We start from the raw sequence: 27,763 nt of genomic DNA, 5'->3' as shown, positions 1-27,763 counted from the left end.
AATCTTTCACCAATCCCACATCTTAGAAACTGCAATTATCCTTGACACCTGAAAATACCTCAGGAAAGATCGCTCAGCAGAAGATTGAATGTGGTTTCACTGAACTTCCAGAAAGCTGCCGAAAAATGCCCCAAGCCTTCACAAAAAGCAATCAAAGATTGCAAGTAATGCGGAGAACGATACCACAGAAGCCATCTTGGTTCCTTGGCTCCTGCTTTGCACTTGAGCAGTTATGATGAAGAAGACTCAGCAGTATGTTCATAGTGAGATTTGCAGAACTAGATCTATCGCAGAGCATCTGTATACATAATATTACACTTTATAGAATGACAGCTGCACCCTGCATGCCTTAACACACAGGAAATGACAACAAGTCCCCCCTAGGCAAGCATGCCTTCACAACAAATGGTATTTCGTTGTAAAGGCAAAAATACTAAATGCATATTTGTTGTAAAAGTTTTAAAGGGAAGTATTAAGTGTTTATATATCTCTTCATTCTAGTCTGGCTAGCAGCATCATTCGACAATGTTTCTTCAGTGACTACAAATTGCCTTTCAGAACTAAACGTTTTATGCTAATTCCATCCCTCCTAAGAATGGTATAACATTTAGGAATGAAGATACAGCCCAGCAGTCCAGCGCTAGAAGCCAAGATGGCAAAGATCTCCACGGCCACCATATTCCGGCCCTTAGTACTCAGGTAGGCAGGAATGAAGGAGACCCAGACGCTGCAGAACACCAGCATGCTGAATGTGATGAGCTTGGCCTCGTTGAATCGGTCAGGGAGGTTCCTGGCAAGAAAAGCCACCATGAAGCTGGCAAAGGCCAAGAGGGCCATGTATCCAATCACACTGTAGAAGGCAGTGACAGAGCCCTGGTCACACTGCAGGATTATCTTCCCAGTCTCAGAATGTGTGTCAATGCCAGGGTGAGGTGGAGAGGTGAGCAGCCAAGACAGACAGATTGTCACTTCTCCTAGTGTGGACAAGAGGACAATAGAGCCTGACACCCGTGATCCCAGCCATCTGCTTAATCTGCTCCCTGGCCGGGTGGCATTAAAGGCAATGACAACAGTGATGGTTTTTGCTAAAACGCAAGACACAGCAACAGTAAAAATAATCCCAAATGCAGCTTGTTGGATCTGGCAGGTCCATGTTGTGGGGCGTCCTATAAATAAGAGGGAGCAGAGAAAGGCCAGCATTAGGGCGGCGAGGAGTGTGTAGCTGAGATTCTGGTTATTGGCCTTGACTATTGGTGTGTCTCTGTGTCTAATAAAAATTCCCAGCACTGCAGCTGTGGCTATAGAGAAGGATACAGCTGAGAAGACCAAAGTCTCACCAATGAAATCACTGTATGAGAGGAAAGCAATGGTTTTGGGGATGCAGCCGTCCTTCCTGTCATTGGGCCACTTGTCCTCAGGGCACTTCTGGCAGTTTTCCATATCTAAAATGATGCAGATATTTTATAAGTAAAAATAGAAGCCATAAATGTTCCATCAATACTAAATGTAGCAGTATGTTTACAAAATTGTTAATGACATGTTGATATTTAATGAATAATTATATTGAAGGGGTTGTTCTTGTTGTGATTTATTTACATAATATTATGCTTTTGTGATTCCTCATGACTTTTGGGACCTAAATTCATATACTGAGTGCCATAAATCCATTGGCCCTCTCTGTTTCTTTTTATTTAAACAGTAATATATTCATAGATGATAAACAAATCTTGAGCACTCTAATTCTATTCCAAGTCTAGTCAGATATATTGCCAATAAGGAGTTAACAACCATGAGGCAAAGGTCAGATGATTTATGATTCGGCTGTCCTTTTTTAGGTTTAAACCTATAATAACTGATAAAACCCCACTGAAAGAGAAATTGCACCACTAAAACATATAAACACTGAAAGATACCTGCACAACCAGAAACTAAATGCCATTCAAAGAAAGGAAAAATGGAGTGAACAAGTTATTTTTTTCCTTTCTGAAGGGGCCAATAGAATGTAACATTGTTATACAAGCTAGCAGTAAGAAAATGTGGAGTAACATTATTCTGCTTGAGTTGTGTTGCTTATATATGGCACTAAAATATTGTTTCTTCTTCCTTTTGTTTTTTTCAGGTCTGTGGTCTTTGGTCCAAAGATGCAGAGTTTAGAAGCATGTTTTAGGTCTTGTTTAATTATTTGATAAACTGTAGAGAATCGGGAAATATCAAAATCATATTTGATTCTGACACTGATAGGTAAAATATCTGGTTTCCTAAGAATCTTTCCTAATGTGTCATCATATTTACCCACATAGAATGGGTAAAAACCCTTAACACATCAGCCCCCAGTTTCTAGTGAGTCGTATTGATAGTAGGTGAATTGCCAACACCTCAGGCTTTAAACATTCAATGCAAGGTATAGTGACAAGTATATGTGAAAAGAGCGCTGTCACCAAACATCTGGAATAGTGGTTAAAACATGACACCAGGCTTTTGGAAAACATGGAATGCAGTGTCACTTGGAATGCTCTGTAAGAAAGTTTCTTTCCAAGTTCAACCCAGATTGGATTGATATTGTTTGTATTTGCAGTGATTCAGATACGTATATGAAAAAGTTGTGTGATGACCTGTCAATATTGATACCTGAGCTGAAGTGCTTCCCTGTAAGAGATCCTTGCCACTTGTTAGATGGTACGCTGAAAGCATCTTTACAATGTTCAGAGTTAATGAGGAATTCTATTGACTTTTGAGTCCATTCTGGTGCACAGTTTTCTTATGCACAGAAACAGAAACGCAAATATTTATCATGTTTTGCTTTTGTGGCTTCAAAGTAAGAGTCATCACAACTGCGTCCCTAAGCTGATGGTTCTCAGTCCAAGGGGCTATGGATGCTATATTATCCATGTGGCAATAGTTTACAGAATTTTTGCAGAGTGATGATGCCAAAGGCAAACAATCTGAGAATCTTTGGTCACCTATTGATAGTGATGTGAAAAAAGTACACTCTACTGCATTTTTAGATTTTTACAGGAGTTCATAACTGCTGTAGCAGACATAATAAACCAATAGAGTCTGAAAACACCCTTGTCTGCCAAGTGTTCAGCATAATTGGTGTAGATGTGAAACATCTCCTCGAGAGTAGGCTGGGCGACACCTTTAGTGACTATGGCACTGTAACATGTTCTATGTTAGCGTGCCTGCCACTTGGTAAGCAAAGCAATGATAAAGAGCAGTTCAGGAACTTTTATTTTACACTCTATGAGAAATGGCTTGCATTGATGCATTGAACTGTCCTTTCACCACCAATGGCATTTGAGGTCAATGAATCCTCACTGTGGTATTCTGTTCTAAGTCCCGTCCGTTAAGGGGAATTTCCTCAGTAGTTTCAAAAGTGCTGCTTCATTTATGACCGCTTCAATAACTCTAAGGGCATAAGTGCCCAGATCAGAGCAAATGCTGCAGAACCTGCCCTGAGGATGGCAATCTTCAAGTGAACCAGTATTGGCATTAAAAGCTATCTCAGTGGCCGGAGTTAACACATTTTGTACTAGTTGTTTTGGTGTTGCTCATTTCAAGTGCCAATGTTGAGAGGGCCTTTTCACAGACGTTTACATGGGAAGGAAAGAGCGAACGCACATGACCAAAGAGTCACTGAACCAGTTTGTGATGGTCACCATGCCCCTGTGGAATCGGTGGTGGTGGGGTTTCTGAAGAGGCAGAGGATACGTTGAGTGTCGTATGCACTTGAGAGTGTGTTGAGCCTGTGGGATCTGACAATGTTGTCCAAGGATGTCATGTAGGTTTTGAAGAAGGTGGGGCCCAGAGATGAATCTGTTGTTCCCTTTCATTGGCCACTAATACTATTCTTGCCTTCGAAAGCTTTGCCTTTGTGCCAAACTCAGCGTTCTAACGGGATAGTATGTGAAAGGGAAACCTTCAGGCGTGTATTTAGACCTCATTATGCGGCTGACTATGGAGGACTTATAGTTTAGTGCTAATTCCAGAAACATTCGACAAATCTCAAAATTACAGAAAAGCAACCCTGACTAGCTTTACTCTAATGATATTTTCTTAGGACTTCTCTGTGAGTTCTTTTTTTGCATTATCTCTCGCCGAAAGAGGCAGAAGTTTCAATGAACAGATTTCCATTACAACAAAAACTTACTTTATAGTTGTTTCCACTTGTGTTACTTGAGTTTTTTTAGTGCTACGGATATAATATATTGCATGCATAATAAAATACTAAAAATGAGCACCATGTATCATGCATCAAATAATAACAAGCAGTGGCATAGCCAATAGGTCTCGCCTTTGGGACCTTATATGTTTTTAGCTATGCAACCGTTGATGTTGTTGCATCAAGGATATTGTGCTGTATAACTAAATTCTTATAAGGTCCCAGAAGCAAGACCTATTGGCTATGCCAATGCTTGTTTGTATTGCAATGGGTGCTGCAGCACGCAGCACCCTCCGCAATGCAGAATATGGACAGTGAGACTGCCTTGGAGGCGGTCGCATTGTAATTTGGTTGATGAGACTGCTGACAGCATGTCGGGTAGTCCCGTTGTCCGATAGGGTGACAGGAAGACTTAAGTCCGCCCACCATCCTAATCAGGCCAATAGTTTTTTATTCCTGTCGATCAAATCTGTCATCTAAATAGACTCCTAAATATTTATAGCTTGTAACTGCTTCTAGTATCTTACCATCCAAGCAGTTTTTATGTTTACGGTCGGGTCGATTTTGGATCAGTTGGTTTTGGACCTAGTTGTATTGATTTCCAGTTTGTTGATTGTGACATAATCCTGCAATTCTGTTGGCGCCTTCTGGAGGCCTACTTGTGTTAGGCTCATTAATACCACATCATTAGCATATGAAAGATGTGACAGGGATTATTTGACCAGTTGGGTGGCTGAGAGTTGATGCGGTTGAGCCTTTGTACAAGATCAGACATAAACAAGTTAAATTTGGGGGCCAGTACGAATCCTTGCTTAAACCTCATATTTGCTCAAACCTTCACTTTATTACTCTCCTTCACACACAGCTGATATATTTCAACCCGTTCAGGGATCTTCACAAAGGGTGACTTCGCCAAGCTGCAGTGGTGAGTCTCTACACTTGTTATGCTCTGCTGTTTGCCGCACCTATTCCTTCTTCCTTAAAGGATGAGGCAAGACTTTCCCTGGCATACTTTCTCCTTTATCTGTACTATCGGGAACTGTTCCCTCAAGTTTGCCTACCTAATTTTGATGTGTGGAATCTTTTGACTGTGAAGTTTATCCATACACCGAGTCTTGCTTCTCTGATTAACACAACTTTTTAAAGTGCACACGTCATTTTTCAAATACTTTAGTCTCTGTTTTGGAAGTTTAATCTAATTTTTTTATCTGCACAACTTTGTGTGCTGGTTCGTATAGCCCTTTCTTTGTTTCCACATTATAGCCCAGTATTTCTGCTGTGGTTTTGAAACTTAAGGTGTTTCCTGCTAATATTTCTGCTCTGATTTGCACAGCTTCATTCATGCAGTATTCATGTTCCTAACTAAAGTGTTTCCTGCTTATAGGTTTACCCTGATTCACACAGCCTCCTACATACAGTATTCCTGTTCCTCATTTTGTGAATTGCGATTGTCTTCTGGCAAATTGTATTTTCTTGAAACTTTTGGAATACCATGGCCACTCCTACACCCAACACTACTGTCAACGCACCAAAAGAGTTTCTGTGCATTACGGGTGATCCTCCACTTCCCTGGTTCCAATGGAAGAAGTACTTTATGAATTACTTAATAACCATTGACCATGCTAATAAGTTGTCGGGTGAAAGGAAAAAAGGTTTATTAATGCACAGTTTAGGACTGGGAAGTTCATGAATCTACAGTCAGATGAAAACATATATTGTTTATGGTGATGAAAATCTCTTTAATCAAGCCATTAGACATTTAGATGACTACTTCTCTCCTAAAGATTGTATTGGTGTAACCCGTTTTAATTTATTTCAAAGGAAACAGCTTAAGAATGAAACGATTGCTGATTTTGTTACAGCTCTTCAAAATCTTGCAAACAATTGCAGATTTGGTGTTATTCAAGAAGAGTGAATAAGAGACTAAGTTGTCATGCATGCTTTTGATCCTTCCCTACAAGACAGATTATGGGTTAATGGTGACATCCCTCTTAAAGATGTTCTTGCTATTGCTAGGAAAGCTGAATTGTCTGGTAGGTGTGCCAAAACCCTTAAAAAAGAGAACCTTGTTAATAAGCAACAGGAAACTGTTGCCAGGGTTCTCTCTAACAAAATTAAGGTAATCTCTTCCGGCAGATCATCTTTTAAAAGAGATGTATGTTCGATTCATAAAGAACTAAGATGCTTCCGGTGTGACAGTAACTACCATCTCACCAATGATAAGAAATGTCCAGCCATCTAACAAAAATGCACTCTATGTCTGAAGACTGATCATTTCAGCAGAGTTTGTCACACTAAAAAACCTAACAGAGACAAAGTCAAGTGCATTGTGGAGGGTCTTTTATCCACCCCAATGAAGTTAGTGATGATGAAGCCTGTATTGCTTCAAGTTCTATGGACAATGTTCTCCTCTATATCTCTCAAAAAATTATTCTAACAAACTTCTGTGTTTAATATTCATGGTAGGAGTTAATGTACACATTGCAGCTGATTCAGGTTCTCCTTTCACCATAGTTAATGAAGCTGTATGGTCCAACAAATTGGTTGAAAAATGTGGTCCTTAAATGTTTCAAACTGATATTGCTCCAGAAAGCTTCACTGGGGAATCTATTGATTTACTTGGTTTTAGGTGCCTTATCCTTAGGTTCAAGAACAAAAGTGTACTTTCCAAACTTTATATTCCTAAGAAGGGTCCTTCTGTTCTTGGGTAGAAAGATCAAAGGAAACGTAATAGTATTCTTGATTCAAATGGCATTGAACAATTTCTGGTCCTAGGTGAATGCTTAGGCAAGACTGTAATGATTTTCCTGGTATTTTCTCTGGTATGTTGGGCAGATTGGAAGGTTTTGAACACCAGATTTACCTCAAACCCAATGTTGCTTCCACAGTCCACATACTACGCAATATTCCTTTTTCTGTTAGGGATGAGGTGGAGAAGGAGTTGGGTAGGTTCGTCAAAGATGGTGCCATTGAACCTAATGAATCTTCCCAATGGATTTCGCCGGTGGTCATTGCTAGGAAGGCCCACAGAAAGCTTACGTTATGCATTTACTTGCAACATCTAAATGCTAACATTTTGATAGACCAGTTTCCTCTTCCAAATATTATTAAAATTCTTACCAAAACCAGAGGCATGGACATTTTCTCCATCATGGCTCTTTCCCAAGCCTACCGCCAAATTCCTCTTTCTACTGATTGTAAAAATCTCTCTGCCTTCATTTCACACATTGGTTGTTTTCAATACACCTGGATGCCGATTGGCTTAGCCTCTGCGGCCGCTGTTTTCCAGCGTTTAATGCCTAAGATTTTTGGTCATGTGGATAATGTTCTCATCTTCCAAGATGACTTTCTCATCATGGGCAGGAATAGTAATGATCACAAAAATAAACTTCTTCATTTAGTTTCCCCCTTAAACAAATTTGGACTAACTACAATTTTGAAGTGCAAGCTTGCTGCTACTGGTGTGAGTTATCTTGGTCATGAGATCAGCACTGTTAGCATTCATCCTATAGCTAAACTGGTTACTGCCATTACTGATGCCCCCAGTCCCAAAAATAAGGATGAAGCTAAATCCTTTTTGGGACTTGTTGGGTTCTTTTCTTAGTTTGTACAAAACCTTTCAAGCAGAACTTTTCATATTAGGCAACTACTTAAGTTCAAGTCCGATTTTGTGTGGTCTGCTTTGTGTCAAGAAGAATTTTCTGACATTAAAAATGCCATCTCCTCAGCTCCTGCTCTCCAAGGTTTTGACCCGTGTGAAAAAAATATAATCACCACTGATGCCAGGGGTACTTGTATCGGGGCTGTTCTTTCACAGGTTAATGGAAAGGGTTATGAATCCATTGTTGCATGTGCCTCTAGGTCCTTGTCTCATGCAGAGTGCAAAAACAATGGTTTTGAATGTAAGGCACTCGCTTGTGCTTGGCCTTTAGAGCATTTTCGCACCTTTGTTTTTGGCAATGAAGTTACCATTAAATGTGATTACAAACCTTTAGCTAAAATGTTGTCCAATGTTGGTATGGTCAACATTTCGGCCAGATTAGCACACATATCCATCCGTATATTAGATTTTCTCTACAAAGTGAAATATTTACCTGGTAATAAGAATTCTGTTGCTAATTTTCTTGCTTGTTTGTCTGTCCAGACGGTCGAGAACCAGGATGATCTCATGGATAGTGTTCAGGTTGCCATGGTTTTGGGGCTATAGTTTAGATTCTTTTCGTAATAGGAGGTGAATGAGTCTTTGACCAAAGACGAGCATTTAAAGAAAGTTTTGGAATTAGTGTGCAATGATTGGCATTGCAAAATGGATGTTAAAGATTTAAAAACTTTTTGGGAGGTCTGGGACGAGTTATCCTCTTTGAATGGTAACCTTATGAGATGTGATAACAGAACAGGTGGCGAACATGAAAGGGAGCTTGCCACTGGCTCATGTAGTTCACACATTGAGTCATCAGCGTGTTCACATGCATGTTGAAGTGAATTTGTTGGCTGATGAAGCCAAGTGCGAACTGCTGCCGTTGCCACAATCACTCGTTCTACCACATCATGACAGCAGTCAACACCTCACATAAAAGCTCTGCCTTGCCCACGTTTTTTCCACTTAAGTACTCCTACAAGTTAGATGCACAAGACATTCTGTATGCACAAATTCCAGGAGAGGGGGATAAAGTAATACCAAACATGGATCACAGATTAGGATTAATTCTAGCTGCACATGAGGATTTGCGTTCTGGGCACGCAGGGATTGTTGCAATGATTTCACTATTGATGCAGTGCTATTGGTGACCAGGCCTCTCAAAAAAGACCAAGAACTTTGTTCTCAAGTGTGACATCTGTCAGCAGATGAAAGGTTCCACCGTGGCACGTCCACCTCAAACACCACTACTTATATCAGGCAGACCTCTTGCTTGTGTCTATTTACATCACTGCGGTCCCTACAATATGACGAGGCTTACAAGTACATCTTTCTGGCAGTTGATCCATGCTCTAGATTCTTGTGGGTTTGGCCTCAACGCTCGACTGGCGCCTGAACTGTTATAAATGATTTGTGAGTCCTCATTGGACACATTACATTCAGTCTGCTGTCCTGTGTTAAGCTCTCTGGCTTACAAAGAAGCCAAGGGAAGATTGGGTGGGCTTGGGGTACTCCTCTCTGTATCATCCGAAGGGAAATTTGATTGTGGAGAAGAAGACCCATGACTTAAAGCAATTCTTCACAGCTAAGTTCTTAGGCTTGGGTGGGAGTTGGGTCAATCACCTATATGGGGTCCAGAGGGCACTAAACAACATGCCAGGAAATCCCTAGGGGGCGTACCCTATAAGAGGTCCTGTTTGGGATAAGAATATGGGTATCTCACCCTAATAGTGGCTGCACAGTGGCAGATGAAAAAGCATTTGACATCACTGAATAATATTGGGTGTTTTACAGGATCTCAATGACTACTGGGCATTACAAATGTTAAATGTCGTATACTTGTTAAGCACACAGCTGCCCCAGCAAAGGGGCGTCCCGACGTTGTATACCGCTGTTGTATACCGGAAGTACTTCTTCCACCCTTGCAGGCAAGAAAGAAAAGAGATCACTCTCGATAGATCAGATCAAACCCCACTGTTGCCACTTCTGAAGAGTAGGCCACTTGTTTAAATTTCTTTGAATTATTTCATCACCTCTAGTACTGTCTCTGATGAATGGGACATTGAGCATGTGCCTACTACGATGTCTGATTTAGAAACAATCGGCTGCATTTTCACAGGATGAATTGTATGATGAGATATCTAATTTTGATACCATGTTATGTTACCAACAATATGGTCACCATTTTTTGCACAAAGCAAGTATCCCACATAATGTTTTCACTTACCTTCAAAGGAACGTTGCCCAACACCAATAAAGGTTAGTCCTACAACGTTTGCACAGAAGTTTGCTTATTTTTCAGGGTTTAACACTTCAGTCCCGGCCTCCTATTACTATAGGCTTGCACCAACATCTGCAAAGAAGACATGCTCACTAACAATAAGCTGAAATACTCTGCTTCCTCTATTTCCCAACTGTCTTTACAAGTGTTCGACTTTTGGAGGGACACCACTACATTTAGTAGTAGTAACGTTAGGAATCCTAACATTACTACTACTAAATGCCTTTTGTGAATACCAAAAGTCGTAAAGTTAGGAATTTGTCTCAGTTTACTAGTGGTAAAGTTAGGAATCTGAAATTTCCTACTAGTAAATGCCTTTTGTGAATACCAAAAGTCGTAAAGTTAGGATTTTGTCTCAGATTACTTTTGGGCCTAAAATCTGTCTCGGGGAGTAAAGATTGACTGGTTGAAGGAATTGAAGACTTATTTAGAGCATGCCTCATTCCAAATCAGGTACTTCCCTGACCTAGACTGTGCAACTATCTTTCTGTCTTGGCTTAGCCAGGATTATGTATTTGAACAAACCTCTGGTTATCTCATCAACACACTTGAGGGACAGCAACGTTATATGATACACAGCCAGGTTACATTAGAGGCCTTGATGCATAATGGCTTTTACAATTCATCAGACCTCAATTGGAAGGGAAGGCTGGTCTAGCCTATCAACAAAAATAAGTGTCAGTCAAGATTAAGGGGTACCACAGAAGGGTTTAGTAACCATGACCCATGCGAAGTACAATCAGAACATTCGGGGTGGTGATATCCCACAGTTTTGGGAAGTTCTGCCTAGAGTGGCTAAAACCTTGACATTGCTCAGGTGAAACAACACTTGTCCCTTCTATCATACGACCTGGAACTCAAGGATTTTTTGGTTGGTTCCCATAACCCATGTCGTTAGCGCTTCGTGTATGCTATTTACAAGGAACTATGGAAAATCTCCCAACAGGATGCTGCTGAGAGATTGCATAAAAATAGATAGGGGATACCTAGAAAAAGCTTTGGCTGTAGTTCTTAATGGCATGACCACACTATCTTCCACAATGTATTCACTGGGCAACATTATGTCTTCTGCAATCGATAACATGGAATAATATTTGTCTATTTTACAATGTGGACAATCGCAAATGTGCTCTATTAAACTTCTAAGCCGGAGGCTACAATCCATAGGTTGTGGCCATGTGCCTTGTTGCTATAAATAGCACGTCTCTGTGTACAATTTAACTGAAAGACGGATGGTTATGGCATGCACCACTTCGCAAACTGAAAAATTGGACCAATTACGTTTCACTGTGGCTGAGTCACCTTCCACAAAATGGTTAATCCATGGGTATATTACATTGCCAGTGACGACTTTCCAATTTCAATACTGTCTCCAGTACCATCAGGTAGGCAGGTTTGAAGAGCTGGGTAAGGGGTTCATACCTGAGTACTGGGAATTACCGTGCGGATTCAGATGTAGTATTAGGGACACTGAAGTTTTTCTCAGCGGTTCAAACTGTGAACATATTTTTAGTGTATCTTTGGTTTGCAAAACATGTCAACCATTTTTACAAGCAGTGATGTTTGAAACTGCTTTTTTTGCACAGTTTTTAACAAGGATTGCGATAGATATCCTAATAAATATTTTTCTCTCTTGTAAATCCTTTATTATTTTTCACTAACACAATTGCACTGCACTTATCATTCATGTAAATATCACTTAGCAGGCTGCTCCATCGTTGCGTCACCAATTTGATGCGCATGCGGTGCAAGGGGCTTCTAAATCTGCGACCAAGTATTTTTAGGAACTTCAAGACAACAGTATTATTGTATTGGAATCTAGGACCCTAGTGTAATTTTCCCGATTCATGCCCATATATAGGTATAAATTACCCGATCATTATATAGGCATAGAAATCATTACCATATTTAGACTGAGCCTATGCAACCCAAATACGGCATGGCTACTTTCACTAAGTTCCGAGAATCCACAATGACTTCTTATAGAAACCCGCCTTCAGCAGCTAGTGACTTCCCCTTGCCTGAATACTAATTTATCTAGGAAATCATGGAGTTTTCAAGGAACTAAGTCTTTGATGACGTTATTATGTCCAATCATACGTCAAACTCGGCGCCTTCAAGGTATAAATATGCCTTTATTTGCCCACACAAACACACAGTGGTTTGGAGCAGATCAACTATCTACTTGCCCGACGCCCTGCTGCAGCAAGTGCCGAAGGAACCCAACCCTCGAGCTGACGCACTGAGAGACGCTGTCTTTTCTCCAGCCGAGAAGTCCAGCTCCAGTGTTTACAGGCTACCCTTGCGGGTTGCTGGAAAATTGAGTCCTGCGAGAGAGATACAAGACCTCCGTAATTCTAAAACCAAGGTTCGGAGCTGATTAGACCCTGAGATAATTCTTGGAATAGATTCTTGGCAAAGAATACTAAAACTTAAGCTACACCTCACTTACTTCTTCCCCCCGTACTAGACTTAGGTTAGATACACCGGGGTAGGCACATTTTAGAAGCACCCGTTGAGTACTTTTAGTCATTATTTATCACTGTATGTATTCTATGTTATTTTATATGGCTTAGAACCATACCATGCTTTTACAGTACTACTTTATAATACTTTTTGTATTATATGCCTTGTACTTTATAACCAGTATTATGATTGTAGCAGTACTTTTCTTATGCTTGAGAAAGAAGACTGTTCAATAAATACTTTTTTATTGAAAACGCCAGTCTCTCTATTTTTTCAGCACCTCTGGTGAAACGAAGCATGCACGATTGGCTGAGTAAAATAGCTATCGATTGTTTCCGCGACTCTAGAGATTGATTTCTTATTCTTGGGAAACACAGCTGTCAAGCTTATGCAGTTGTCAGAAACTAATCCCTTCTTGTGAATTCGAGAAAGTTTCTAGTGACCTCTGAGGTAGCTGGCATTCACAATTGAGTTTAATATATTCAATAGAGACCTAGTCGACCTCAGTCCTACGTCTAAACTGCAGGATATATTATTCCAATGCGCAGAGCCTATTGGGAATATAGGAACTACACTACATGGCACCCAACGCTTGGTAAGGCGATAATTTAATGCTAAATACTAGAGTAACTCAGTCGTGCTTTTCACACAGACCTGTTTTTCCCGTAAAATACTCCAATAGATGTCTGGAGTGGGTTAAAGGAAAATATCCGCTAAAACTGAGTAGGACGTAAAATCCTAGGTATTAGTTTTTAGTTTGTTCAACGTTGAAGGATACAGTGTTCCAAAATATTGTGCACCTAATCTTTGTTTCCTTGAAACTTGTTCTGCAAAAACTTCCAGTCGACAAAATGTTGGATAGTGAAGAGGAAAGACGTAGAGTTGCAACAGCAGCTCAAGCGGTTTTAGATGACAGAAATCTCCTACAAAAGGACCTGGATGCTATACTGATCCCGGTCAATGTAAGAAAAAGTATAACTTACAATCTCATAAACAATGGAGTATCATCGAGAGGTGGTAAAGTAATCTTTGTTATAGAGGCACATTAATATCGGCAGACAGTGGTATTCTATTCATGGATTCAGTTCCCTGAAGCAGATGCAGGAACACACAAGTTTGACTACTACAAAGTGGAGGAACCTCCAGCGGAATTGGTTTCTTACGAGGACGTTGAAATTCCATTAACTTAACAAGACCATCAGCTCTGGTTTAAAGGCACCCTACAACATCAAAATCACATAACAAGGCTCGGTCCAGTCCCGTTTTCAGATTGAGAGACAAGAAAAATGTGTTACAAATCTTACAATAAGTAACATACTGTGCTGGTTTGGTGCCAGAAGATTGTGGCCCTGATATTGTTCAGAAATAATTTTGTATCCAAGATAGCTCTTACAAGATATGGCTCCATTGCAGTTAATCACACATAATCTACACCCACAAGAGGGATATGTTTATATATAATTTTTATGCCAAAATATTTATGTTAGATGATATTATCAGGCACACCCACTTCAACTCATACTAAATAATATTGACACAAGAGCTAGCACAATAACTACCTACTCAGTCCATTTGTTAAGAATTCTAACAGCTATATTTGTACATGCATGTGTTCCTTCTACTGTGTCAGTATTTTTGAGATGTTCTTCCAAGTGCTAAACAATTCATTCTTTGAAAAAATAGCAGCTGTGTACTGAGTACTTTGCACAATGGTGCTCAGGTCCGTACGAAGTAAAAAGTATTGTCTCACCAGTCTTGTTTGAAAACTCCCCTTCGGCACACGGCACACAGTTGAAACAGCAGGTGGGCCTCCCTTCTATTGGAGCCTTTCGGTACCCAGGGATGCAGCTCTCACTACAGATAGAGCGAGGAATCTGTAAGGAAAGAGGGAATAAAATAAGAGATGAAGATTGTCCGAAAGTCCGAGCTGAAGTCCCAGGAGCGGCTCTGACAAGAGACAGAGTGTGGAATCTGTGAATAAAAAGGGAACACATGAAGAGATTAGATGTCAAGTCCGAACTGAGGGCCCAATGACATCTTTCACTGTTAACAGATCAAGGAATCTGTGGGGAAAGAGTGAATAAAAGAGATTAGATGCAAAGTCTGAGCTGATGGTCCAGGGAGGCAGCACTCACTGTAGAGTGAGGAATCTTTGAAGAAAAAAGGAAAAGGGGACTGTGTTATATTTCATATAGGTACCCTCTTATAGGTCCAGGGAACATCGTACACATTCCCTACATCAGCTCCTGTTATTTCACATGAACAAGCCTTATAAGGACATAATTCCAAATAAGGTCAGAATGCCTTAGAAGGGCATCACGCCTTACAAGGTCTGCAGCCTTTTATGGACTAACCTTTCACCTAGTTCAATGACAAGGGTGGGTTCTGCCTGATTGATATTGCTAAGACGTCATCCTTCACACATATGAATAATTGATGAGTACACTCTCCAGAAGGTACACTTCACCTCTCCCATCGACGCACAAGGTTTAATCCCCAACGTCATCCTTATACTGAACAGTGGGTAACATATGCACATGGACTGTATAAATAAAGCACCTCTTGCTTTCAGTAGGCAGGAGGGAACCAAGACTTCATGGCTGACACACTTACCAGAGATGCTGCAGCTCCGGCATGCCATCGCTCCAGCTGACAGTGGTCTGACGATCCCTTGCGGGGTATACAGCTCAAGTCCAGGACGAAGTCGCACACTCTCACTATTCAGGTATGGGTATTTCGACTAAAGCCTCGCAAGATTATTGGCTCTTAGGATTTTAAGCTTAGACTCTATAGCACCTACTCAAATGCTAGGTTCACTTTGCTACATCTAGACAGGCATCTTAGGAGTACCCACTTTATTTCATAAAAGCATTCTATATTCATCTATGTGTTCATGACTATTGCAAAATGGTTCTATATCTCTGCTACTGTGTTACAGTTGCAGCAGAGCACTTCTTTTACATTATAAGAACAATGGTACAATAAATCCTTATTGTAAACACGCTCGACTGTTTCTTCTATGTATCTCTCTGAGCAAAACAAGCATGCACGAGTGGTATATTGTTTCCACAAGTCTGAGGGTATTATGTTCTAAGGTTGCCAAAAAGAAATCTCTCTGATAACATGAGATTCTAGTTGCACTGTGAGCTAAGTAATGCGAAAACATAGCCTGACATATTTGGTGGGGGGTACAGAGTCAGTTTGCCACCAAGCCCACAGTATATGTTATCTATACACAGCGTAGGCCCTGCATAAAAGGGTAATATTGGAACTACGCTGCATGGCATCCAACATGGTCTAATGTTGCCCATGGTATACACATGGCGCACTTACTCAACAGTAGAATCTGAGTAGCCCAGTCATGCTTACTCTCAGAGACTCTATTTACAAAATACTCAGAGACCCTACTTACAAAACCCAGTGATGTATGGAATAAGTGGAAATGGAAAAAAGAAAAAAAAACTCTGCCACACATGAATGAATGAGTACATGCTTGTATGGCGCATGGCTACACGGAGGCATCCCAGCGCTTTAGACCAAAACAAGTAATCACCAAAATAGAAAGGTCTTCAACCGTTTCCTGAAGGCAAGATGGTTAGATTCCAGCTGGAGACAGTCTGGGAGCTGATTCCAAAATTTGGCTGCATGAAATGAAAAACATCGGCCACCCATACGTGTCCGTTTGACCCTGGGGACTATCAGCAGGTTTTTGTGGTTAGATCTGAGAGATCGAGGGATCTGATGGTGAAGAAACATGGGGCGTAGAAGGGCCGGGCTGTTGTCAATGGTTGACTTATGGACCATACACATAGCCTCGAACCAGACCCTTTCCTGCACCGGCAGCCAGTGTAGAGCTTGCAGTGCTGCCTTAGCAGAGCTACATTCAGGAACATCCATAAGTATTCGGGCCGCACAGTTCTGAACAGACAGTAAGATTTTGATGTTACCTAGCGGTGCATCCAGATAGACTGCGTTCTCATAGTCCAAACGGGATAGAATGAGTGTTCGGACAAGGAGGCGTCTATCCTCGGGGGGAAGCAGGGCCAGGACCTTCCTTAGAGTTCTAAGCAGACCATAACATGTATCTGCAACCTTGCGTGCCTGTACTTGACAACCCAGACTAGGGTCCAACCATACACCCAGGCTCTTAATTTGGGTTTTCGGGTAGGTCGGGGGGCCCAGGCACTCAGGCCACCAAGGGTCTTGATTAATGGGGGCCTTGTACCCTAACATCATGATTTCGGTCTTTGACCCATTGAGCTTTAGGAAGGAGGAGTCCATCCATGCAAGAACCTTAGTAAGACTGGGGGATAGATTATTTATCCCTGTCTCTGCTACATCGGCGCATGAGAGGGAAACGACCAGCTGCGTATCATCGGCATAGGTGACCAACTGTACTCCCCAGGGGAGAACCATGTCAGCCAGAGGCCTCACGTAGATGTGAAACATTGTGGGGCTCAATGAAGATCCCTGGGGAACGCCATATTGCAGGGGAATCTGTTTAGAGGTTGCTTCATCCTCAAACACGGTGAAGGTTCGGTCAGCAAGAAAGGAATGGAGCCATTTAAGGGCAGTCCCTGTGACTCCTACTTCCCTCAAGCGCTGGATTATGAGCAGGTGGTTGACCATGTCGAAGGCTGCGCTAAGGTCCAGCAGGACCACTGCGGGGCAGCCTCCTGCATCAACAATTTTCCTAGCTTCCTCGACCACGGCAACCAAGGCAGTCTCTGTGTCCTGCCTACTTCTAAAACCCGTCTTGGTGGGCTGCAAGGCTTCGTTGGTCTCAATGAACGATGATAATACAGAATTCACATATTTCTCCTCGATTTTACCCAGCCCGGGCAGCAAGGATATAGGGCAATAATTTGACCAGTCTTCAGGGTCTAGACTGGCTTTTTTTAAAAGTGCCTTGACTCTAGCCTGCTTCCACAGTGGAGGAACCAAACCCGCTGCCAGTGAAGAGTTGATAACATCCCTGACTGGGAAAACAGTCTCAGAGGCCAGCTTAAGAACAGATAGGGGCGCAACATCTGTGGGGGAACCGGATTTAAGATTCCCAAGAAGTCTTTCCACTGTAGCTAAGTCAAGCAAGGGAAAGGACTCCAACATAGCAGGACAGACGTCCCATATATTGGCTGTTGGTTAATCAAGCTTGAAGGACAATTTCCCAAAATTATGCATAAAAACCTTTGCATAAAACCTTTTTCATAATTTTCTTGGACAGTAATTCTGTGTCTTAGACACAATGTCTGACGAGGAGAGATAATTAAACCAAGGACTGAATCAGTCTGGTGAGGAAGATACAAATGCAATACAATTTGCAGCCAAAGTAAGACAAACTTTAACAGTTAATCTACTCAAACATGGGTTACCACCCACAGGAGGTGTAGTAATATTCGTGATTGAGGCACACGAAGATTTCAGAATAGAGGTATTCTACTCATGGGTTATATTTCAAGCAGTAGATGCTGTAACAAAAACCTTTCATTACTACATGCATGATGAAGTTCTAGCGGTCTACAATCGGTTTCAGGAGATTGAGATTCCGCTTACATACCGGGAACATATTTTCTGGTTTAATTGCGCCCTCTCACACATAAGAACAAGAGCTAGGCTTGGTCCTTTAGGAATACCAGGAGCAACATGGCCGATATTAGTGACCTATACACCACACCCAAACATTGGCACAATGCCAGGTGATAAGATTTGATAAAACTCTACAGGGACATAACACACTTTGTCTTAAGGACACTTGCGGTCCAACCAAATGTAATTAGACCAAATAGAATGACTACATCACGGTGCAAACACCAGACCCAGGGTGAGCGTCCCACATAGGTTACATGAGGTAACACTCCGGCTAGAGGGGGACAAGCCCAGGAAAGTAAAAGCTCTTTTATGGAAGAACTCATCATCTGGTTATGACATCCTGTTAGCAAGATAGGCCGCCTGCATTCGTAATGGAGTGCCCCAGGGGAGAAATTTTATTTTCCCTGCATTTTCCAACTATGTTGCTGTTCATTTAAAACATGCTTATGCGCCGGAGTTGGCAGTAGCCCTAGCTCCAGCACTGTACAAAAATCACGCTGGGTGGGATGAAAACTCAACCTAGAACGTGTTCCCGTTAAAAGTTTCACCTAATGCTCAAAAGCAATATCCAAAAATAGAAAAAAGCTAAAAAAAAGGTCAGGAAGATTTTAGAACAACTTGAATACCAAGGGGTCATTGAAAAATGAAACCTGTAGCAGTCCTTGCAGTACATGGAACAAGAATTGTGCTGTTACCGCCTCTTGCCGGAAAAAAAGGAGAAAACATTTGTCTCAATTGACTAAATCAGACCACACTATGTGGCCAATACTAAACAGTGGGCCTAGTGGACTCCACTGTAGCAGACACCCTCCTCTAGCTACAATACAAGAGGTTCAAACAGAAAGACTCATCACGTTTGAAGAGCCAACTGTAAGGAATGAAGGACTGACAACAATGCTATGGAACTTGTTCCACTTGAACCAGATATTCAAATTCAAAATAAAAATCTGAATAATTCACAAGTTGCAATTTGACCTAATGCAGACGTCTACATCCAATTGCTTCGCCGAGGGGAGTCAACCATTTCAACTAATCCCGATGCAATTCCAACAATTGATCCAACTGCTTCTGGCTATTTCATTAACTTTGATACGTTTTCACTAGATCCAAGCGAGCCTGAAACGACGCTAGCAAAAACACCTTTTAACCAAGAATTAAAGAACGTTCTTCTCTTTCTTCAAAGGACATACCTGGTATCACCGTGGATTTAACTTTCTGTGATAATGTTTTTTCTTCTCTGGCTTGGTTTAGTATTGACTTTTAGTATGCTTATTAATCGACTCTATCTTCAACAAGATTCCACATCCCAAAAGGTCAACATCCTCCTGAAGCCACGCACATCATCACATTGTGAACAAAGAGACTTGTCATCAGTGAACATCACAGCTGTTCCTATACCTGATGGTATCGTATGGGATAAGGTTGATTTTAACATATTTGGACCAACCAAACTTTTCAAAATTAATCATGTATTTAAAATCTCATTAAGTGATTTCATTACCTCAAGTTAAGCATGGGCGAATTTTGCGAATCTCGCGTTCGCGAATTTTGCGGATTTGCGAACTCGCAATCCGCAAAATCCGTGAATTCTCGCGAATTTGCGGATTTTTTTTTTGTGTTTGCGCGGGTTTCTGCCAGTTCGCGAGGGTTTTGTACAATGTCGCAAATTGCGAACTTACCTGTCGGGTTGCAAGTTTCGCGAACTTGTTGTTTCTACGTGTCCAGCCTGTTTGGGACACTCTTCTTCATCACTGCCACTCTCTGTCACCACTGCCACTCTCTGACTACTCATGCCACCCTCTGGCCCACCCATGCCACCCTCTGTTTCATCACAGCACCCTCTGGTTGTCCAGTCAGTGTACATTATTATGGCAACGCAAGCACACCTTCCCTGCCTCAAGTGACCTGAATTAATTTGGGGCTGATTAATGTGTCACAGAATATTTTTTTAGCTGGCACCTGCTTCCTTAGTGCTTCCTGATTAGTGATCTTTTGCACTTGCTAAGTGCTTTCATTGTTGCAAAATTAGTTACAACACCTGCCCTGCCCCAACTGACAATAATGAATTAGGGGCTGATTAATGGATTTGAACTTCCAGCCTGGCTCCTGCTTGTCTCCCTTAGCTGTAATTCAGGACCTTTCTGGCATATGTGTAACTATTCTGAGGTTCAGAGCAGGGTCACATAATAGTTGCAACTGGCAACTGAACTCTGGAGGGGCCCCTCAGGAAGCACTACAGGAAATGGCTACTAATGATGAGCCTGAACTTTTGAACCTGGTAAGTAGTTTCAGTTTTGCTAAGATCGTATTTCTGCAATTTTGCACTTATTCGCGGGGCGCGAACTCACGCGAACAGTGCGAACAGTGCAAGAAAAATCCGCTGCTCGCGGATTTGCGGATTTTGCGGGAGATTCGCAAGTCTCGCGGATTGCGAATTTACCGAAAATCCGCAAAATCCGCGAGCGAAACGGATTTTCTGCCCATGCTTACCTCAAGTACATTTGTGTTCCATCGGTGGGAACTCTGCCCAACACCACCAAAAGTTTGCATTTTTTCCAGGGTTTAACACAACAGATCCAGCCTCATTGTATCAGAAGGTTGAGCCAACATCAGCGCTGAAAATGATGTTGACCAACACTAAACAGATTTACTCTGCTTCCTTTTTGGCACAATTGTCTGAACAGGGTTTCAACTTCTGGCATGACAACATTGACATGAAATCGATTTGGGGGTCAAGGGACTGGCAAGTCCAGGCGACAGAGGCACTATTTCGAGCATGCCTCATTCTACAGCAGATGATCTTTTTGAATTATACTGTGCAACAGACATCCGGTCTTGGAATAGCCACAATGAAGGAGATAAACACGCCAAGGTTTCCAACACCAACACATGGTTGGCAGAATTCTTCTACAAAGTAAGGGGTAACAGTTAATGACATGCTAAAGTACAATAGAACAGAGCCCAATTGAAAGGAGTGGGCGGTTTGGCCCTTAGACATAAACACATGTCATAAACATTTCCTGCACATCACCGAGGTACTTAGTTTACATAGGCCAGACCCACGATATGTATAGAGAGAACATCCAGGGGTAGTGACATTCTATAGTGTTGGGCAGTTGTACCTAGAATGGCTAGAAACCTCAACACTTGCAGAAGTGAAACAACACTTATCTTTACTCACACAAGACATGGATCTTAGGGACTTTTTACTAGGACCCAAGACACAACGTCAAAAACATTTCATATATGCAGGTGTTTATGCTGGCTATAATGAAATTGTATTGTATGAGCATTTTTAAAGGGGGCTGTCAAACTACTGATTCAAGGGGCTGTGCCTTAAACTGAGGAGGTTATGCACTGGGAAAGAGCCAAGTCTTGATTTTTTACCGAACAGCATTAGATCCTGTATCTGTCTCCATTCAGGGGGAAGGCTGTTCCAGAGGCGGGCCGCTGCCACTCCAAACGCTCCCCCCCATAGTTACCCTCTTTATTTTGGGAATGATCACCAGATTAGCTGATGAGGAGCGGAGGGTACGAATAGGGGTGTACCATCTGAACATCTTCTGTATAGGTTTGGGGCCCAGTCTGTGTAGGGCCTTGAGCACTGAACAAAGGGACTTAAACTGTACCCTTTGAGCCACTGGGAGCCAGTGCAAATCTGCCATAGCCTGAATGGAAGATGACCGGCTTGGTCTCTTAAGGGCAAGTTTTGCTGCGGCAGCCTGGATTCTCCGGAGTCTCTTCAGCAGATATTTTTGGGGACTCCAGTAGCAGAGCATTACAGTAGTTCAGGTGACTCATGATGACAATCCTGACCACTGATGTTCGAATGGGTAGTACTTGCACCTTTAGAGACAATGGGGTTACCCAGTAATGTACAGCACCTGGGCAATATATGATAAACGAGCAATGGTTCTGCTACCAATCCTCTCACAGAAAGTATTACTGATCAACTAAAATAACCTTTGGTCATGGGCTATTCATTCAAAAAATGAAAAAAAGAATTTACTCCAAATGATTGGTTGTCAATCCCATAGAAAGAGAGTTCTCCCAAATATGTCAAATAGTAAAAACATATTTATATTGATACTGTAGTGTATAGACACATATACGAAAATACATTATACATGTAAAAAGTGATCACATATATAAATTACAACACATTACAAACATTTATAGCGTGATAAAGATTGTGACATAAATATACAAACAAATCACATCACATTACAATATATATAAATAATACAATTTACATATACAAATAACAACTTTGTGTCACGTCCAAATCCTAATTGTGAGTCATGCATCGGAATATCAGAGTTGAATTACTCGGTCTCTTGTTCAACACTGACTAGGACATTTAATCTATCAAGCATAATGCAGTCAAAAAGTGATAGTTTAGTGTTTCCTAAATTAGAGAAGTGTTGTAGAGCAGCCCCTAGGTGTATAGATGGAGAAGGTTGGAATACTGTCCCTCACTCAGATTTTACATACACGGATCAATGACTGTAAAACCTATGGTTTAGCATGTATGTATGTCTATGGTGTTTTTCTAATACAAACCTAGCAGGATGACAGGAATTAAGACAATCATAAAGTCACTGATGGGCAGGAAGCAAGTTGATGGATGGTTAATGCATTGTGATGTAGTATTCTTTAAAGAGGGATGTATTAACCCTTTCTAGCAGCGTTGGGACGGTACTTAAGAATATGGGATATTGTTCCAGATGTTGTGTGCATATACACAACATGACTGCTTCCATATTTTGTTATTTTTAATCTTCTTAATCTGCATGCTCAAAAAAACATTTCGTTGGATCCCCACCGAAACTAGGAAAACGGTCACCCACGCTCTGGTCACGAGCCGACTGGACTACGGAAACACCCTCTACGCCGGGACTACCGCTAAAATCCAGAAAAAACTCCAACGAATCCAAAACGCCTCAGCCGGACTCATATTAGACATCCCGCGTAAAGAACATATCTCTGGTCACCTGAAAAACCTCCACTGGCTTCCAGTCAATAAGAGGATCACTTTCCGGCTCCTAACCCACGCACACAAAGCACTCTACGAAATCGGACCAGAATGCCTCAACACACGAATGTCCTTCTACACCCCCTCCCGCCAGCTTCGATCCTCCAACCAAGCCCTTGCCACTGTACCTCGCATCAACAAGACCACCATGGGAGGTAGATCCTTCTCCTACCTGGCAGCTAAAACCTGGAACTCACTTCCCACTTACCTTCGCCTTACCCAGAACCACCTAACATTCAGAAAGCAACTTAAAACGTGGATATTTGACAAGTAATTCCCCACCCCTCCTTAAGTGCCTTGAAACCCTCTGGGTAGGTAGTGCGCTATATAAATTCTCTGACTTGACTTGACTTGATGTAATTGTATGCTGGCTGTGAGTGTGTCAAGATTGACCAGAGATTGTGAGCTTCAAGATAAGCAGGGGTGCTGGTTGTGAAGGCAAATTATTCCGCTTTTTTGTCTGAAGATTGTACAAAGAGACAAGGGGAGGCAGTGGAGTTCATCGAGAATGGGGCTGATCATATTTCTTCATATTTCTGCATGTCCTGTATGAGCTGTGCTGGGAGGTGTAGGACGTTCTTAAGGGGTGCCCGTGTGGAGTCTGAGAGGTCTCAAGCATGGTGTTGGCATGCTCCAGATGTGTACAAGGACTTGAAAAGCAGTTTTAAAGTCACTGCAATTTCTTTAAAAAAGAGAGCTGGTACCAAAACATGTTTTCTTGGAATGTGTTCCTTGAGCGAGAAGTTGGTGTCTAGGGAGCATCTAAGTTACTTGCCATTCGGTAAAAATTGGGGCTTGAAGTCATCACGGTTTATGTCCATGTTCATGTCATGGAGCCAAGAACTGCTTCATGTGTGTAATCCTTTGCAGATAACATAATTTCTGTCAGGGATGGGTTGATCTACTGGTAGGGGCTGGACATTCATGTCTTGATGATGTGAAGCCATTTTTTGAGATGTTGTATGTCTAAAGAAGTGGAAACATTCATGTAGATTTGGTCCGCAATCGTCTCTTGTAAAACCTCTGAACCACATTTATGGTGATCACTTTCAATAGCATGCCTTTGAGGGGTGCGGAGTCAAAATATCAAATTTTAAATATCGACCGACAGTAACATCGAGTTTTTAATATCAGAGGGACAGAATATCAAAGTCAAGAATATCGTTGACAAGAATATCTACACTAAGGTAAGTAATAATGATTTTTTTTAATATCATAGTAAGTAATATCGAAGTACATAATATTGTTAGCAAAAATATATTTGTATATAATATCAAGTTTTTTTAGTGTTATGTATTTTACTAGTTTAAGATGTATTTTATATGTATGTTTAACATTTTTTCATTATTTTTAAATATATGAATTAAATGTTTGGAAAATAGTAATTTATTTAACGGAAATGTTGTGCTTTAGTATCAGAGTGGGTTGTGGGTTTATAGGGGAATAGGGTGGGAATTAATTTATGTATAATTAATTCATTAATATGTTTTTATTTATTGTTAATTAATTGTTAATCAATTTATATTAATTGGTTAATTGGTTAATTTATAAGTGTATTAATGTTGATAAATGTACTAATAATATACATTTCTATTTATTGTTATTCATAATTAATGTATTGTAAATTAATTATTAAATAATAATTAATATTAATTTATTGATTAATTGCTTACTAAATGAAATATGCTATTTTTAACGTGTAGCGGGTTGTGGCTGTATAGAGGAAAAGGGTGGGAAGTAATTAATTAGTTAATATGTGTTTATTTATTGTTATTGATTATTAATTTATTGTTAATTTATTATTAATTTGTAATCAATGTTTATTAATTGGTTAATTAAAAATTATGTTAATGATAATTACTATTATTTATTGTTATTTATTGTAATTGTTAATTAATTTATTGTTAATTATTATTTGGTAAATAATTTGTATTAATTAAATTAATTGTGTTATTTTTTATGTGTAGCTTGTTGTGTGTTTATAGGGGATTAGGATGGGAAGCATTTAAATGTTATTTAAGCAAATCCTAAGTCAATTGAATAGGTATTTACAAATAATAATTTAGTTAATTATTCATATGTTCTTTATTTAAAAAAAAAATATAATGTATAATTATAATAATTTAACCCTTACGTGATCCTACATTTTCCAAACTGCTGCATTCACTGGAGTTGGAATGGTAATTTTAATTCCTACGCTATCCAACACTTTCCCTACTGTTGCACTCACTGGAGTAGGAAATGTCATCAGTCATGTTCATGGAACGTGAACGGCCTGGCAAGCAAATTGCCGGATGAGGACTTTAACAACTATATCAGGGCCTTTGACATTGTTGGCTCTTCAAGAGACCTGGATGAGTGAACCCCCACATCTGCAAGGATTTCTATGCTTCCATATAAGTGCATTAGCTGTGGCAAAATACGGCCATCTTCCGGGGGATTTGGCCATATATGTTGCATGCCGACTCAATCTTATTGTCCGTGATCTAGGTTCTACCTCAACTGCAGCTCTTGCTGTAAACGTATACTTGTCAGGCTCAATGCGAGCAATTGATCTCAACATCACAATAATTAACGTTTATATCCAACCAAAGTGAAAAGGCAAATTATTAAAAGAAATGTGTAAGTTGGTAGAAACTCACATTACTGACGGACCATCAACGGAGCTCATTTTAACAGGAGACCTAAACCTAAACTTAATGGGGTCCTCCGCGGACGCCGAAATGTCTATACAAAATACAATTTGGAATATTCCAATGCAAGAGGAGCCACTCTTAAGCAAGCAAACAAAGTGGGACAGTCGGCCTTGGCGGAATTGGAACACTTGAACTTAAGAGCATTAAATGGTAGATCAAGAGGTAATAATCCCCCAGTAGCAACATATTGTGCATCCAAAATAAACACTAGACTAGACTACACTTTTGTCTCGCTTGAGTTGTTCCATCAAATTACCCTATTTCGTTTGGGGACAAAGGTGAGAGCGATCACCGGCCACAAGAAATCGACCTTAGAACAACAGTTGACATGTTTGAGCACTGCCGGACCATTCATGGAGCAGATTATACTATCAATCTCAAGAGAATTAAATTTGGGAATGTCACACACTGTAAAATGGTGGGAATTGGTAAAGATCACTTTGAATTGAGAACTGGATCAGACGAGGTTAAAAAGTGCGAAAGCTTCACAGACACCATGGCAGCCTATACAACAAATACTAAGCCAAAAATCCAACAAAGATTCGGCGGTGAAAACTCAATCTCGCAATTAGCACTGAAAGAAATCAAGTGCACTAAGAGAGTTATCTATCGCACATTGAGACAGCTAACCGTAACCCTCAAGATATAATACAACTAAATCTATTGTGAGAGCAAAAGGCTCTGCTGAAAAAACAAAAAAAAGATGCAAAAAGGGACAAATAAAATGCTTTGTGGGCAAAACTACATGCAGACATTAAATATAACAACAGCGCAAGTTTTTGGAGAACCATAAATACATTTGTTCACCCTAACAACGAGGGAATTACCTCTAATATTTCGGAGGCAGTCTGGACAACATATCTCGGGCCTCATTTCTATGAAACCACGGAGTCTAGATTAAAGGGGGAATCTTTTCAGGCGCTTCCGAAGGTCCTAACATAAGCGCTTCAACTGCAGGAATAAATCAGTTCACACAACATAAAGCCAAAAATGACATCTTAATTGTTGACTCACCAATTAATCGAGTCAAGATCATAAAAAGGCAAATAGGCAAGGGAAGGAGGGAAGGGGCTCCCGGTCCAAATGGCATACCACCTGTGCTTTATAAGCAAGAGTAAACATTCTGGGCTGAAGCTTTAGAACTATTGTTCTGGGAAAGCAGGATGACAAATATTCTGCCAGAGTCGAGGAGGGAATCCATCATTGCACCAATTTACAAGTCAGGGGAGAGGACAGAGCCACAGAACTATCGGCTAGTTGCAGTACAGGACAATGAGGCAAAATTCTTCAGGGGAATGCTCCAGGAAGAGCTCCAGGCCTGGCAGAAGCAAAAGCCATCATCCATTTGAACCAGACCAGTTTTGCAAAGAACGTGGGCACGACCACAAATATAATAACGATGGCAACGCTTTTTGACAAGGTGGAAACTACTAGGAGCTCCTTACACTTGTGCTTTATTGATTATAAAGCTGCCTTCGATCACGTAACACGAAACAGATTGTGGACCAAACTGCATAGCTGGGGGCTCCCCCAATCCCTTCTAAATCTTCTGATAAACTTGCATACCAACACCTGGGTCCAGATTAAGCTGGGCGATGGAACACACTTGTCGAGACGCATTCCAACGGACAAAGGGCTTAAACAAGGCTGCGTCCTGGCCCCCACACTTTTTAATTTGTTTGTAGCTGATCTCATACCGGTATTAAATGCCTGTAACTTGCATGCTCCAAAACTGGGAGACATCTTATTGCCATGCCTCTTATAAGCAGACGCCATAGTCCTGAACAGCAACGCGAAAGTAGGCCTTCAACATCATATAAATGCCACACAGGACTATTCAAAAGAAAATGGTCTGACGATAAACCTTGATAAGACTAAAACCATAGCACCGTAGCGG

The 27,763-nt window shown here is 41.0% G+C and overlaps 1 protein-coding gene across 1 annotated transcript in view; it reads right to left on the bottom strand.

Moving 5' to 3' along the window:
* The window catches only part of LOC147725232 (vomeronasal type-2 receptor 116-like), an 81,150-nt gene that overhangs the window by 26,267 nt on the left and 27,120 nt on the right, over positions 1-27,763 (bottom strand). The window contains exons 2-3 of the mRNA XM_086918219.1: positions 14,297-14,420; positions 552-1,442 (exon numbers count right to left, since the gene is read on the bottom strand). Coding sequence (XP_086774345.1) covers positions 552-1,442; positions 14,297-14,420 — 1,015 coding nt within the window. The remainder of the gene's footprint in view (positions 1-551; positions 1,443-14,296; positions 14,421-27,763) is intronic.

This window comes from Lissotriton vulgaris, chromosome 4_1 (genome assembly GCF_964263255.1).
Source record: "Lissotriton vulgaris chromosome 4_1, aLisVul1.2, whole genome shotgun sequence".
Classification (NCBI taxonomy): Eukaryota; Metazoa; Chordata; class Amphibia; order Caudata; family Salamandridae; genus Lissotriton; species Lissotriton vulgaris.
This window is presented reverse-complemented; position numbering and strand designations above follow the sequence as displayed.